The sequence below is a fragment of the Antechinus flavipes genome, chromosome 4, assembly GCF_016432865.1.
Source record: "Antechinus flavipes isolate AdamAnt ecotype Samford, QLD, Australia chromosome 4, AdamAnt_v2, whole genome shotgun sequence".
In the NCBI taxonomy this organism is placed as follows: domain Eukaryota; kingdom Metazoa; phylum Chordata; class Mammalia; order Dasyuromorphia; family Dasyuridae; genus Antechinus; species Antechinus flavipes.
In genome coordinates this window covers 7,430,034-7,446,629 of record NC_067401.1, presented here as the reverse complement: position 1 = coordinate 7,446,629, position 16,596 = coordinate 7,430,034, and the positions used below count along the sequence as shown (strand labels likewise).

The 16,596-nt window shown below is 49.8% G+C and overlaps 1 protein-coding gene across 6 annotated transcripts in view; it reads right to left on the bottom strand.

Moving 5' to 3' along the window:
• Positions 1–16,383, bottom strand: part of LRRFIP1 (LRR binding FLII interacting protein 1) — a 180,441-nt gene extending 164,058 nt beyond the window's left edge. For 3 of the 6 annotated variants that reach the window (XM_051999230.1, XM_051999232.1, XM_051999234.1), the window contains exon 1: positions 16,255–16,371. In XM_051999230.1, coding sequence (XP_051855190.1) covers positions 16,255–16,350 — 96 coding nt within the window. In that variant the 5' untranslated portion in view covers positions 16,351–16,371. Of the gene's footprint in view, positions 1–16,254 lie in introns of all 6 variants that reach the window. The other 3 variants (XM_051999217.1, XM_051999218.1, XM_051999238.1) reach the window with 2 other exon arrangements.
• Between the last annotated feature and the right edge of the window lie 213 nt (positions 16,384–16,596).

The window sequence follows — 16,596 nt, the reverse complement described above, 5'->3', positions numbered from 1 at the left end:
ATGCTGTTTATAAGAGATATATTTGGGACAGAAAGACACAGAGAAGTATCACAAAGGGCTGGATTTCTAATATGTTTCAGTTTAACTCAAAAAAGGCAGGGGTAGCCATCATAATTTCCGACAAAGCAAAAGACAAAACTGTTGTTCAGTCATTCAGTAATGTCTGACTCTTTGTTACTGTTTTGGGGTTTTCTTGGTAAAGATACTGGAGTGGTTTGCCATTTCCTTTTCCAGCTCATTTTACAGATGAGGAAACTGAGGCAAACAGTGATTAAGTGATATACAGTTACCAAGTGTGGGGATGAATTTGAATTCAGGTTTTCCTGACTTCAGGCCCAGCACTCTATACATTAAACTACTTACCACTCTAAAAGCAAAAATAGACTTAATTAAAAGAGATAATTAGGGAAAAGTCATTTTTGCTAAATGATACCATAAAAAAAAGTAATATCAACTATTTTTATAGCCAGTTTCCCTGATAGAGAATTAATTTCTCAAATATATATACTGAGTATAGAACTGAGTCAAATTTGTAAAAAAAAAAAAAAAAAAAAAAAAAAAGTGAGCCATTCCCCAGTTGATAAGTGGTCAAAGGATATACACAGGCAGTTTCTAGAAGAAGTTCTCTACAGTCATATAAAAAAGATGCTTTAAATCACCATTCACTAGAGAAATGCAAATCAAAACAATTATGAAGCTCCCCGTCACACCTATCAGAAATGATAAATGCTGGAGGGACGAGCGAAAAATCCGTACATAATGAACTGTTGGTGGAGTTGGGAATTGGTCCAACCATTTTAGAGAATAATTTGGAACTACCAAAGGCTGGTTCCCTCCGCATGTCTTTTGACCCAGCAATCCCACTGTTAGGTCTATATCCCAAAGGGATCAAAGAATCAGGAAAAAGACATATATGTACAAAAATATTTTTAGCAGCTCTTTTTTTGTGACAAAGAATTGGGAATTAGGGAATGGCTGAACAAGTTGTGGCATGCGATTGTGATGGAAAACTATTGTGTTCTAAGAAACGACGAGGGGGCGGTTTCCTTTAGATCTATATGAACCGAGGCAAAATGAAGCGATAAGAACAAAGAGATCATTGTGCAGAGTAAGGGCAATGTTGTGATTATAATCAACTGTGAAAGACTAAGTTGTTCTGATCAAGACAATGATCCAAGACAACCACAAAGAACTCACGGTGAAAAATGTTCTCTCTACTTCCAAAGGGAGAACTGATGGATTCCAAGTGAGATTTCTCATTTTTCTTTATTTTTCTGGCTTTAAAAAATGGCAGATATGGAAATATGTTTTACATGACTTCACGTGTGTCATATTGCTTGGTTTTTCAGTAGGTGGGGGAGGGATGGGAGAAAGGGAGAGAATTTGGAACTCAAAATCTAAAAAGAATGTTAAAAATAAATAGATAATAAAATGTTACACACACACACACACACACACACACACACACACACACACACACACATTTTTCAAGGGAAGAAATCCAATCAATAACCATATGAGAAAATGCTCTAGCTCCTAATCTCCTGAGGCTGGTTGCCCCTTTATTTATGTCGGGGAGTCCTGAAGCCTATTGGGTAAGGGCTACATCTGCTACCAACGTGTGAGGCCCCCAGTAGAAGAGGATTATTAGACTGTTTAACAAGGGATCTTGGCCATGAAAAATGGAGCAGGTGAAAGCTTCCATGCAGATCAGTGTGAGTGGCCATTGCACTGGTGAGTGCAGTCTCCAGACTGGTGAGACGGGGAAACCCAGGCTCAAATCCTGAGTTATTAATAATTAGAGAAATGCAGGTTAATAATATAAGATGATAAATAATGATGAAGACAAATAGCACTTTCACATCTCTTTAAGGTTTATCACATTCACTTATTTGATATTAACCAAAAAAAGAAAATGACAAATGTAGGAAGAGCTTTGGCAAAACAGTCAAGTTAATGTCCTGTTGAGGGAACTGTAAGCTGGCCCCGTATTCTGGAGAGCGATTTGGAACTCTCCCCCAAAGCCACTAAACTGATCAAGTTTATGCCCTAAACAGATCAAAGAAAGGGGAAAAGGACCTATATGTACCCAGGAAACATTTATAGGGTATACTTTGTGTAGTGAAAAAGAACTAGAAACTAAGGGGTTAACCATCAACTGGGGAATGGCTAAACAAATTAGGGTCTATCGGTGAAATTGGCTTTTTTTTTTCCCCCACAAAGCAGTCAGGGGTGAAGTCATTTGCTCAGGTCATACAGCTAGTGAGTGTCAAGTGTCCTTTAACTCAGACCTTCTGACTCCAGGCTCTGTGCTCTACCCACTGCGCCTCCCAACTGCCCCTTATCAGCATAACTGCTGTCAGAAATGATCAAAGGGATGGTTCTGAAAAAACCTAGAAAAGACTCGTATGAACTGATGCAGACCGAAATGAGCAGAACCAGGAGAAAGAACACACAGTAACAACGTTGTTGCCACGTTGTGAAACAAATGACTTGGAAAGTGAAAAACTTTCATTAGTGCAAAGAGACACAGTTTCGGTTGGGACGCTGCCCCGGATGCTGCCTGGGGAAGTCTGGGTAGCGAATGAGACAGAGTTTTGGACATGATTAAGGGGGGCGGTTGTCTGGATTGACTATGCAGATTTCTTAGAAGGGTTTTTTTTGTTTGTTTATTTTGCTTCAAAGGGAGGTGGGAGGAAGGAGGAGATAGAATTATTTTTTGTTCATTGAAAAAAATCAGAGAAAAATCCAGATGCATTTCATGTGTTAATATAGATGGAAAGTCAATCCATCCAGAAAAATTAGGGCCGGAACTACTGAAATCATTCGCTCCGGAACCCCTGGTGCTCCCAAAGAACAGAAAACCAACCATCGGAGGTGGCAAGTTGTCCCCTGCCGAGAAAATAGGGGGAAGGGAAGCCCCCGAAGCTGAGCAGCTGAGGGTCAGGGCCAAGTTTGACTACAGGGCCAATGATCTGCAGTCAGCAGTTGGGCAGAGCAGCTAGGCAGCTGCCCCTGAAAGGGGGTGTTTTTTGCATGAGATACAGAGGACAGCCAGGAGGAAAAAATCAATTCCTCCACGTGATGAAGGCAGCTCCCGCTCGGTCGGGGTGAGAAGGCCCAGGCCGAGCCCCCGAGGCCCAGGGGGAGCCCCCGAAGCCCAGCTCCTTCCGGGGTGAGAGGATCGTTCGGGGCTTCGGCGCCGCTGGAGGGACGACATCCCGCGGCTCAGAGCCGCTGACGCTCGGGGCCGGGCTCACGGAGGCGAGCCAGATCACATCATTCCTGGCACACGCACAGGGCTGCGAGACACGGAGACTTTTCCTGGAGAGGAACACGGCCGTGAAAATGTTTCCGCTGATCTCAACGTGGAATCATGTGCTGGAGTCATCGCTGGTCACTGGCCCGGCCTGAGAGCACAAGTCGACCGAGGCACAGCGAGAGATAACGGGGCAGGGGATGTCTCTGGGACACCGGGCCCCCTCCCCAGCACATCCCTCTCACAGCCCCCGACACACACAGAGACAAAAACACAACATAGAGACACACACACAAATGTACATACACAGACATAGACACACACACAGACACACACAGACACACACAGACAGACAAAAGCACAGCATACAGAAACACAGACACACATACATACACAGACATAGACACACTGACACACACAGGCACAAACAGACACACATACACACAGACATACATACACAGAGACACACACGCAAACACACACAAAAACACAACACACACAGACACAAAGACACACATACAAACAGACATATACATACATAGACACAGACAGCCCTCCTCCACCCCTCCCCACCAAATCCACCTTCTGGAGCCCGTTCCCAAGATAGCCTGACAGATGTCTGTCTTACTGGCCCCATTCTGTACATTCCTGGGCCTGGGCCATCAGGCCCTTTATTCCCCGTCCCCCAGAGGCCAAGCTCAGGCGCCCCCCAGCCCCCAGCCCCGGGCTCACTCCAGAATTTGCTAATGTTTACACAATTTCCCCCTTTCTTCATCGCTTCCTCCCTACATTTCTCTATCACATCCCCTGAGGGTTGTGGGGGCCCCTTTCTCCATCCACATTAACTTCTCTGAGATTTCAATTCCAGGAATAGTCCGTGAGGTACTGGTTCCGGTTCTGGTGAACCGTCTGGGCCCGCTTTTTCCTTCTTCCCAGGGACCCGACTTGCCTCCCGGTGGCCAGCCGAAGGGCAGAGTTTCTCTCTGCAGTTCGGGCTGAGCAAGGCCAGAGAAGGCAGGCAACCTGCGGGGCGCCCCAAGAAGTGCACGTTGGAGGCTCAGGGCCAAGGGCAAGGTGGAGAGGAAGGGGAGGTGAGAGCTGCTAAGGATGGGAGCGGGGGGAGGTGAGAGCTGCTAAGGATGGGGGGGGAGGTGAGAGCTGCTAAGGATGGGGGAGGGGAGGTGAGAGCTGCTAAGGATGGGGGGGGAGGTGAGAGCTGCTAAGGATGGGGGAGGGGAGGTGAGAGCTGCTAAGGATGGGGGGGGAGGTGAGAGCTGCTAAGGATGGGGGAGGGGAGGTGAGAGCTGCTAAGGATGGGGGGGAGGTGAGAGCTGCTAAGGATGGGGGGGGAGGAGAGGTGAGAGCTGCTAAGGATGGGGGGGGGAGAGGTGAGAGCTGCTAAGGATGACTTTTAGCAAGAGTCATGTGCAGGATGGGTGAGAAGCTGCAGAGACTCTGGGGCCAAGTGGGGCCACTCTGAGGAAGGCTAAAACATAACCTCAGAATGAGCTGCTGAGGCCCGTGAGGTCCGAGAAGACCCTGCAGGTCCTGGATGGGACCGAGGTTTTCCAAAGAACCTTCACGAGACCCAGGGTAGCTCTGAGAGTTGGTTGGGAGAGAGCAGACGGGGCCACTCGTGAAGGTGCTGGCTGGTGACTTCTAGGAGCTGAAGACGCAGCCCAAGGCCCGGCCCTCGCTCCACGAAGCCCCTTTCGGATTTCCCCCAAACTAGTGTCCTCCCTAACAGATCGATCGATCGATCAACAAGTATTTACTAAGAGCCAAATACAAGGTACAAGGTACAGATATACAGAGCAAACTATCCCTATTTACAAAGGGCTTCCATGTTTATAGGGGGGACAAGGCCAAGCATATGTATATGCAAAATAGCTGAATATAAAGCAAGGTGGGAGGGTGGGCAGCAGTAATTGGTATATTTTTGTGTTATATTTATTAACATAATTATATATTATATATTATATATATTAATCAATATATTAATATGTCATATTTATTAATAAGGAACATATTTTTGTGTTTGCGTATTGTCTCTCCCATATCCTCTGAGGTCCTTGCTGGTAGGGATTGTTTCATTTCATAGAAGTATCTCTAGCACCTACTAAGCACAACAGAGTCATAATGGGACAGAGGGCAGGGATAGATACTATAACTGAGTTAGTATGGGACCCTGCTGGATAAGGAAACTCCCTCTGCTAATATAGGAAGTACTTTCTCCACAACTTATGACTCCACTTAAGCGAAGTAATTGCCCAGGGGCACACAACCTGGATAGATCCAAAGCATGTTTTCCTGACTTGGAGAACAGCTCCCAATCTACTCAGCCATATTGTGCTTCTTGGGAGGGATCATAAAACTTAACAAACTTTAAGGAAGCAGATAAAGGAAAAAAAAAAAAAAAAAACCCATTTATTATGAAGAGAAGAAAGCTTCCATTTTTCAGGAATCTGCCCTAAGAAAAACTGGCTTGGAAAACAAATGGTGAAATGCCTCAAGCTTACTGAGACATCATGAATGCTGCAAGCGGATTCTGGAAAACATTACTGGGTTTCCATTCATCACTTTAAAAGGTGAAAGGATGGGTTGGTTCTTGTCCCATCTCCATCTAGCTACTGGACCTCAGACAATTCAGATCTCCCCGGGTCTCATTTTCCAATTTCCAAAACAAAGGAGTTGGACTAAATGGCCCCAACTTCTGGCCTCAACTCTAGATCTAGGATCTTATGTTTGTATAGAAACAAGGTTATTCTTTTGGTGGAGGAAGGACAAGGACAGTCAAGAATAGGGCAGGAAATGAACTGAGCCCTGAAGAGTTCTGAGAAATAGATGTGAGGAAGGACAACTGACTAAGCATAAACCTTTGCAAAGATGCAGAGGTGGGAGATGAGATGCTATCTACAGGATGAGGAGCTTGCGTTATTTGTGTAACTCTGGTATCTCTCCTTTTTGCTTGATTGTAGCAATAATGATAATAGCTCTAGCAGTTCTAGAACACTTTCAGGTCAGCAAAGGGCTTAATAAAATTGTCTCACTGAAGACTGATTTCTGAAGAGCCCGGAAAGACTCACATGAACCAGGAGAACAAGGTACCCAATAACAGCAAGATGATGAGATGATCGACTGTGATGAACTTGGCTCTTTTCAGCAATGTGGTGAGCCAACGCATTTCTAATAGTGTTGGGATGGAAACTGCCATCTTAAAAAAAATCTTTACATATATTTGGAAAAATAAAGAATCTTTGAGGAAAAAAACCAAAATGCAAAATTGTTTGTTTATTGTATCTCTAGCACTTACGAGTATCTGGCACATAGTAAATCTTTAATAAATGCTCTATCGCTGTATTTATCTATTTCTCTCTCTCCCTCATCTTGCTTTCCATCCAATCATCTAGTTAGCTATCACCCCACCATCTTTTTTCCCCTTTTTAAAAGCATTTTACTTTTCTAAATACATGCAAAGATAGTTTTCACCATTCACCTTTGCAAAATCTTGTTCCAAATTTTTTTTCTATCTCCCTCCCCACAGACAGCACATGTACAATTCTTCTAAATATATTTCCATATTCATCACGTTCTGCAAGAAAAATCAGATCAAAAGGGAAAAAAACACAAAAAAGGGGGGGAAAACCAAGTAAACAACAAAAAGAAAAGTGAAAATACTTTGCTTTGATCCACATTCAGTTTCTCTCTGGATGGGGATGGCACTTTCCATCCCAAGTCTATTGGAATTACCTCGAATCACCTCATCGTTGAAAAGAGTTAAGTACATCACAGTTGATCATTATATAATCTTGTTACTGTTACAATGTTCTCTTGATTCTGCTACTTCACTCAGCATCAGTTCACGTAAGTCTCTCCAGGCTTTTCTGAAATCAGCCTGATTATCATTTCTTAGAGAACAATAATATTTTATTACATTCATATACAATAACTTATTCAGCCATTCCCCAGCTGATGGGCATCTACTCAGTTTCCAGTTCCTTGCCACTACAAAAGAGCTACGATTTTGCACTTCCTTTTCCCTCTTTTATGATCTCTTTGGGATACAGACCCAGTAGAGATACTTCTGGATCAAAGAGTGTGCACATTTTGTTAGCCCTTTGGGCATCGTTCCAAATTGCCCTCCAGAATGGTTGGATCATTTCCCAACTCCAACAATGCATCAGTTGCACATCCCTCCAACATTTATCATTATCTTTTCCTGTCATTGTAGCCAATCTGAGAAGTCACACTACCGTCCTAAGGAACTATAGCCGGGATCAGATAAGGCTGGATTCAGGGGCCAGGGCACAGAGAGGACTCATGCTCACCACAGAAAGGCAACATCTGTGTCAAGGTCACAGAGTATTTCTAGAACCAGGGCTCCGGGTAGGGAAAGTGGACTGAAGGCAGTCTGAGAATCTTAGTGCTTCAAAGAACAATTGCTTCCATCCAGTCAGAGGTCTCCGGGGATGGGACTTCAAGGGGCCAGCCCCCAAATTAGTCCCTGATGACCGTGGGGGGAAGCTAGAATGAAGTGAAAAGCTCCACATCTAAACCAGGTCTCCAACTGACTATCCCCTCAGCCCACACACTTCCTGCCGTTACTGGGGGCACTCTGGGACAAACAAGGAGTATAAACTTGCTTTAAAATCCCTGACTTCAAATTTTAAGGGTTGGCCAAATCCTTTTGCCTCTCTGCAGCTGTTTCTGCAGCTGTAAAATGGGAGCAGTGATATTTGTATTGTGACCCCCCCCCCATTGTTGTGATCAGGATCAATAAGAGGGCTGAACTCCAATCCTCAGAGTCCCTACTGTCGCTATCTATAAAGAGATGAGCCTATGAAATGAGATAATGTGTGTCAACAGGCACTTTTAATACAGAGCCATTTACTTAAATCAATTTAACTCAATAAATATTGATTCTGCATCTTCCATATGCAAGATGCTGAGAATAAAGGCATTTTCAGATGCGGTTCCTGCCCTCCAAGAGCCTCCATTCTTCCGGAGGAAGAGGGGAGCGGAAGTGGAGGATGCACCAACAATGCAGCTAAGCACAGCACACGTGGGGTCATAGAATCTTGGACCTCAGCGGCCATCGAGTCCGACTTCCACATTTTACAGAGAGGAAAACTGAGGTCCAGGGAGGGGAAGAAGAGCTGGCTTTGATGCTGTATTTTAAGGCTTGTGAAGTATTTTGCATGTTATCTTATTCTATTCTCATAACAATCCTGGGGGTAAGGGTGGAAGCTGCTGCTATTATCCCCATTTTATAGATGGGGAAACTGAGGCAGACAGAGGGGAGGTGATAATAAATGTCAAAGGCAGAAATTTAAACTCAGGTTTTCCTGATTTCCCCACTCTAGGGCAGTTAAGATAAAGCCCTCTGTGAACATTTAAAGAAAGAGAAGAACAGTGGGAGGAGGGGAAGGAAGGCTGCCTGTCTCAAGGAAGTGGGCCTTGAAGTGAAAGGATTCCAAATGACAGAACTGGGGGGGATGCACTCCAGCATGGGGGCTGCCCCTGACCCGGGGGACAGCACTGAGTCTGAGCAGTGCCACATGGTCCAACTTGGCCAAAACACAGAGCACCCGCATAAATGGGAGACTCAAGTATTTGTGTTTTATCCCAGAATCAACAGGGAGCTATGGAAGGTTTCTGAGCAGAGGGCTGGCCAGAGCTGTACCAAGATTACTGGAGGGACAAGCAGAGAGGACCTAGGACTGAGAAACATCATTACGTGGCAACAGGAATTATGGGTCACTTTGGAGAGAATGGTTTCAACCGAAGGACGCGTCGAAGATAAAGGGAAGATTGAGAATTGGGGAGAGGGAAAGGATGGTGCCCTCTTAAAAACAAGGGAGTTGTAATTAAGGAACTCTGGGAGGGGGAGGTCCCCTCCGACCCCTCTGTCCCACTAGAAACATAAAACGGCCGGGTGTGGGCCTCCTCCCTGGTCAATGCTGATGAGGATCCGTTAAGGGGCCCCCCAGGAGTGATGACGGGGGGATGTGCTTGGCGGCTGGGCGGGGAATTTCGTCTGTGCATCTGCTTCCAGTATCTGGGGCTGCTGGCCTTGGATTAGGGATATAAATATCCAAGGGGCCCACACTTGCCCCGGCCATTCCTGGCAAGGCAGGAATGCTGTAGTTGCCCTGGAGATAAGGGGATGGGGAGGGGGTGGGAGGTGACACATATTTCTTCCCTTGATGGGTTTTATTCCTCCATCTGTACAGGAGGAATCAGGTAATTTAAACCACAAACAGGGTGGAGGGGAGAGAGGCGAGAGATGCTGACCAGTCAGCGTAGCTGGAGACATTGGCTGGAACAAGAGGGAGACAGAAAAGTCAGAGGGTTCGGACATCACTAAAGCTATCGCCATTATCAGGGAAGCAAAGGAAAGAACCGGCCTTCTCGTCCTGGATTTAGGGCCAGCAGGGCCGGGAGAAGTCATCCGTCCTCTTCATTTACAAATGGGGGAATGGGTTGAGGTGAAGGGACCCGGCCAATCATCACGCTAGCAAGGGCCCAAGCAGAATTGGAACTCGGGATGGCGGGTCCGGCACCCCCTGCCTCTCAGGATGATCTGTGCCATTTTCTAGTCTACTTATCCTTTAAAAAAAGAAATAAAGTGGGTCTGGAAAGGGCCGGCAAATGGGCTTCCCGAAACCCGCTACCCAGCCGGTCGGTTCCGACGGCTTTGTCCTTTTCTCAGTGTTCGTGAAGCAGCCCTTTAGAACCAACTCCAGAATTCTGCCAGGAATGAAGTCAGGCTCACTGGAGTTTTTATGACAACTTTTCAGAGCATGAGAAGCCAGTCGGAATTCTGGGATGGGTAACAGCTGCCGCAGCCCAGGCCCATGAGCCACTGGGGGAGCCGCGAGTCTCTAGCGAGTTAAGCCCCAGCTGGCCTTCCCTCGCCAGGAATGGCTCTCAGGTGGCCCAGGGGTACAAGACAACAGGCTTGTTTCTCTGGTCTTGGGCCAAGATTTATGGCAAGACTTGGTTTGGCAGCCTGGTAAGTCCGGGTGACGCCAAGGGCTGTACGGGGGGCAGGGGAGGTCTCCCTAGAGCTAGAAGGGTCCGGATGAGGCGACACCCCCCACTTTCCTGAGGGTTCTCAACTTCCAGATACAGCCAGTGAAAACACAAGAAACCAAGGGTTTAGAAAGAGGGCCCGGCCCCATGTGGGGCACAGGGAAGGCCCAGCAAGGATCCTGCAGCAAGGGGAATGTGCCCGACATCAGGACTGACGGGGCAGAGCCAGACTCTCTGTTAACTCAGGTGCTCTCCTGCTTCCTCCAAGACCAAGTCAACTCACCTTCCAAGGAAGGTTTGCCAATTCCTTTGGTTGTTGGGGTTTCCTTCCATCCACCCCCACCCCCGTTACAATGACAAGTTCTAGAATCAGGGTTGTTGAAAAGGACAAAGTAATCAGTAGAGCAGCCTGGGGAGCATATTCAGAAAAGCCATTGACAAGCCAACGGAAATTATATTTATTTTAACTGAATTCATAATGTCTATATGGGTAGTGCCCAGCCTGGAACACTCCTCTTCCTGAGCTCCAATCCAGCCTCAGACACTTACTAGCCGTGTGACCCTGGGCAAGCCATTTTGCCCTGCTTGCCTCAGTTTCCTCATGTGTCAAATGAGCCAGAGAAGGAAAGAGCAAATCACTCCGTTTCTCTGCCAAAAAAACCCAAATAGGGTCACAGAGAGTGAAAAGTTACAAGTAAAAATGACTGAACAAAAAATCGGGATCCGTGGTGTTTCCCCATAGGATGTAAGTTCCTGCTTCTACCATGAGTGATTTTGGTTTGTCTCCATTCCCGGTGCTGAGCTGCCCGAAGCTTAGTAAACGGGAGATGTTTAATAAACGCTTAATGGATTGAAGTGGATCCTCTGACTCCACATGGAGCACTTCTACGGGCCTCCACTGCTCCTCTGGGGCGATCAAGGGAAGCATGGGAGCCCCAGCTACACATGGAGCTAAGAGCCACGCTCAGCCCCAGCGCTGGTCTGGAAGAAGGGGAAGGAAACTAAGAGAATCAGTGAGGAAAGTGGAGGATCCTCCGTGCTCTAGCTCATCCAAGACAGCGGAGGGAAGGGGGCGGGGCAAGAAATCCGTACCAGTCAGGTCACACGCCAAGTCTCAGGTCCATGCTTCCACTAGGAAGTTCATGAAAGCCAACAGATCCCCGTGTCCTGGGGACTCAGAAGCACACGCACAGGAACTGACAAAGAGGCGCTTTTTTGTTGTTCTGGCCCGTCTCAGTCTGACTAAGGATTTCCGGAGCTGGGGCTCCCCGGGCTTCCAGACTCACCCTAGACCTGGATGGCTTCTGGCTCGCTACGACTGTCAGAGCCTGAGGGTTTTACACGAGGGCTGCCAGAGGGAGGAGGAATCCCTGGCTGTGCCCTGATCCTCTGGGGACAGACAGGCCGGCCGGCGTGGGCAGGAGTCTCACTCCCTGCTCCCCTCACTCTTCCCTCGGTTAAACGGGCCCATCTAACCCGCCCGTGTCACCATAGTTGGAGGACTACGAAAGAAGGCTCAGAAAGGGGAGCAGCATGAAGGCTTATGGGGGCCTGGAGGGCAAGAGAACATCAGGCACTAAATGGGTGAACACGAACAAATCAAAAGTAGCTTCACAGCTGTGGCAAATCTGAACTGGACTGGGCGGAGATATCAGCTTGTCCATAATGGTCCACAGACAAAGCTAGGCTGGTCCCAGCTTCGGCTGGAGGAGCAGACCGTGAGGAAAGCTCAACTGCAGGCAGAGCCGAGGCTTCCCGACGGCGCTGCTGGAGAGGACTTGTGAGCCTCCCTTGGACAGCAAGGAGATCAAAGAAGTCGCTACGCAAAGAAATTATTCAGACAATTCACCACAAGGTCAACACTGAAATACTTTGGCCACAAGAAGAGACGAGTCCTTGATAATGGAAAGAGAGGAGGCAGAAGGAAAAGGGGAAGGTAGAGGATGGATGGATAGAGAATGTCATGGAAGCAATGGGCACGAGCTTGGAAAGACTTTGAGAGATAGTGGAGGATAAAAGGACCTGCAGCGCTTTGGGCCATGGGGTCACAGATGGACGCAACTGTATCCTACCATCATTATCAGCAGCAGTAACAACGCTCTAGACTTCAAAGGGACCTCGGGTCAGTTAGTGCAACCTCCTTTTGCAAATAAGGAAACTGAGGCTCAGAGAAGGTCCTGGAGTGCTTCGGGCCATGGGGTCATAGATGGATGCATGGGATCCAGCACCACCAGCAGCAACAATAACAATGCTCTAGACTTCAAAGGGACCTCGGGTCAGTTAGTGCAACCTCATTTTACAAATAAGGAAACTGAGGCTCAGAGAAAGGCCTCAACAGCATAGATTTGGAACTGAAAGGGATAGAAGCGGCTTCTCTCAGGATAATAAGACACTTCAATGCTTTATTAAGTAGGGGGAATTCTCTGGTTTTTAGTTTCAAGCTCCCCCACTCCCTCTTTCTTGTTCTCTCTAATAATCCTAAAATAGAGAGTATAAAACACAAGATCATAGATGAAGAGTTCAAAGTCCTTGTGGCCCCCTAGTCCAATATCCTCATTTTACAGATGAATAAACTGAGGCTGGGAGAGGGAAGAACTATTTTCCTGAGGTCCTATAAGCAGAATTTGAATGCAGGATCTCTGACTCCAAAGCTACTGCGTGGCTTGGGAGTTTTTATTCCTCCTTCCTTTCTGCTCTGAATCACTGGTCCTGATGGACTCATGACTCACTTCTGGCCCCCATGACACCCCTCTTCCGGCTCCACTGCTCCCACAAGCAAAATCCAATTAAAGAAACCTCAATCTGGCAGCGACTCTGCAAGGTGCCGGGAACGCAAGGACAAACAGAACCAAAAGGGAGCCGTCCGGCCCTCGGGCTCGCTAGCTTAAGAGTCACCTAAAGAATTCCACGATCCCAAGGGGAGCCGGGCCGGGCCGGGCCAGGACCCTGGTGCAGATTATAAATAACCACTCACAGCAAAGAGGTGTCTATGTGTTTTAAGTGTTTACCCGGTGCTAGGCCAGCAGCAAAAACCTGGGGCCCCGGGGGGTCGGGCTGGAGATAAGGGCCCCTCCTGCTGGCCCCTCTCACACGGTCCTGAGAATCCCCCCTCAGCTGCGAGGGACCGTCCCGGATACACTGACAAAAGCCCTGAGCGCAGGTGACCCCACGTGGGGCCCGCACAGGCCTCTCCCGGGGGCAGCGGAGATAAGGGTCCTCCTGCTGGCCCCTCTCACACGGTCCTGAGAATCCCCTCAGCTGCGAGGGACCGTCCTGGACACACTGACAAAAGCCCTGAGCGCAGGCTGACCCCACGTGGGGCCCGCACAGGCCTCCCCCGGGGGCGGCGGAGATAAGGGTCCTCCTGCTGGCCCCTCTCACAGGCTCCCACGTCCTAAATCCCCTCAGCTGGGAGGGACCGTCCCGGACACACTGACAAAAGTCCTGAGCGCAGGTGACCCCACGTGGGGCCCGCACAGGCCTCCCCCAGGGGCGGCGGAGATATTGTCATGTTTCCCTTTAAAGGTGTTCAGTTAGGAGCCGCCATTCTGAAGGGAAATGAGCAGGTCCCAGAGGCTTATGGAGTCTAAGTGGGTTATGTCTCCTGCAGAAACGTGGACTCCAGCAGGAAACTTGGCCCGGACAGCCGAGAGCTTGGCCACGGGGCCGCCCCCTTCTCTGTGGCTTAGCCCAGCGCCGGGAGGCGCGTTCTAGACCAAGGGCTGCCCGAACCCAAGGGTCTGCCCCTGACCAGTGTAGAGCACGTCGGCCCCACAGGCCTCTGAAAGCCAGAGCCCGGCCTGGCCCCCACGGGCACAAGGAGCCCAACGGGAAGCTGTCCCTCCTCCGTCCCATCCAGCAAAGCGCCTTTGCTCTAAGACTCCGCCTCCACCCCCCCTCTCCCCACCCCCAGCTGAAAACCCAGCCAGGACAGCCGTCTAAGCTGGCCGTTGGGGGCCTTCCCTCCTCACGGAACTCCTCTTGTGAAAACTCCCTTCACCGGTGCTGATTGGCTACCGGCCTCTCCCTGCGCTTAAGCCAGTTTTCTGGGGAATTAGAGAAGTTAGTGGTCCACCCCGAGGCCACAGAGCCAGAGAGTCAGGCAGCGCCTGGACCCTGCGACCCACCCTCTGTGTACTACAATCCGTGGCTGCCCACGTTCTCTCAAAGCACTTTCAGAAACCTTACTGGGTTCTAGACGGACGAGCCATCTGTCCCATTAGCCATGTACAGTTTCCTCCATTGGCCAATTCCTTTCTTCCCCAACAACCCTCCACGTGAGGTTAGCAATGGAAGCATTACTAGTCCTGTTTGAAAGGGGGGAAACGGGGGTGATGAGAAGAGGAGGCTGGGAAATGTCTAAGGCTGGCCTGGAGTCCTGGGGGAGACCCGGCAAGCAGGCCCTTGGGCCTCTATCTGCTCATCTGCAAAATGGGAGAAGTTCCTTTCCGGCCTTAAATCTAGGCTCCTAGGATCTCAAGTATTTACTTTGTTATCATTTGAGGAGGAAAAGACACTAAGTTGTCACTAAGGGAAATTAAAAGCTTCCCTGGGGAAAGATACTAGAACTCATTGGTATGAGGAACTTCCTCTCTAATGGAGGCCATTGCCTCCCCTGCCAAAGATAGTCTTAGCAGCTGCCTCAGAGATTGACTGAGCTGTCCAGGGTCACAGAGGAGGGAGCTGGGCTTCTATTCCGGTCTTCCGGGCTCAAGCCAGAGAGGCTCTCGGAGAAGGTGGGCTTTTTCCGGAGGCTGGAATCCCGAGTGATGGCTTTACCCGGGAACCTTTGGGACGGAGGCCAAGGGAGGCTCGGAGGCAATCACTTGTCTCCTTCCCTGCCTCGGTGGCTCATTTGTGCCGGTCTCCTCAGGAGGAGGAGAGCTCTCTGAGGGCAGGGCCTGGCAGTTCTCAAGGCACCAAGCCAGCAGACCAGAAGCAGGAAAGCCGGGCAACTGGAAGGGAACAGTCCCTTGGCTCACCTCTGGGTGGCTCCTCCCGGAGCATCCATTTAGGGAGAGCCCCAGGCCAGCAGAGGGGGAGGGGGGTATCTCCCCCCTCCCTAAGTTTGGGTTCCCCCATTAGAACTGAAGCTTCAGGAGGCCTGCAACGTGTACTTTTTCCCCTTGAATTTGTATCCTTGGGGGCTTAGCACAGAGCCAGGCACATAGTAAGCCCCTAATAAATCCTTATTGACTGAATAGCTCCGTCATTCAAGGCACTTTTTTGTCCCATTACCCTCAGCTCAAGCGCTATGTTCCACACATAGTAGGTGTTAATATTCATTAATAAATGAATGCTAGACATCTAGCAGCAGATCTAAGGACAAACCCTTCTGCCCAAAGGATCGCATATGTAAGAGTTGGAGGCATCCCAAGGATCACGTAGCCTGCAATTTTACAGATCACTGGGATCCAGGGAGCTCACCAGATTTAACCCCTCTACACTCCACTACCCAGGAGAGCCGCATTTGAACCCAGGTCCTCTAGTCAGACGTCATCCAGTTCTGGGCTAAATATCTCCTTTTTGAGCTAGGGAAACTGAGGGCCGGGAGTTTTAAGGAGACGTTAGAACTAGAAGGCGCCTCCCAAGTCACCAAGTCCAACCTTCTCATTGTGCAGATGGGGAAACTGAGACCTCGTCTAAGAGACTTAAAGCTGGAAGGGGTCTCTCAAGCTGTCTAATCTAATCCTTTTATTTTACACATGGGGAAACTGAGGTCCAGAGAGATAGAAGAGCAGAGGGGCTTTGCGGGCTCAGAAGCCGAGAGCTGGAAAGGGCCTCCCAGGCCACGCGGCCGCTCCCGGGCCCCGGCCCGGCGAGCTGACGTCCCGGGCCGCTCCGAGCAGGCTCTTTGTATGTCCCCGGCGGGCCGGCTCAGGCGGCCCCGCGAAGGTCACCGGCAGCCCCGGCCCCGGCCCCCGGCCCCGGCCCCAGCCCCGGCCGGCGCACCCACCCACCTCGCGGGCGATCTGGCTGAGTGCGTCGTCCTCCGCCGTGAGGCGCTCCCGCTGGGGGAGCCTGCGGCGCCCGGAGCCCTGCGTGCCCATCTCCATCGGCCGCCTCCGCCCGGCTGCCCGGCCCGGCTCCGGCTCCGGCTCTGCTACTGGCCCCCGCCCCGCCCCCGGCCGGCCCCGCCCCGGCCCCGGCGGCCCCGCCCCGCGCTCGGGCGTCCTGACGTCAGCCACATGGGTCGGGAGGGGGGGCCGGGGACCGCGCCGCGGGCTGGCGGCCTCTGGAGGAAGGCAGGGAGTTTCCCATCATCCTCCAGTAGGGATGGGCGGCGGGCCCGCAGGGATGCC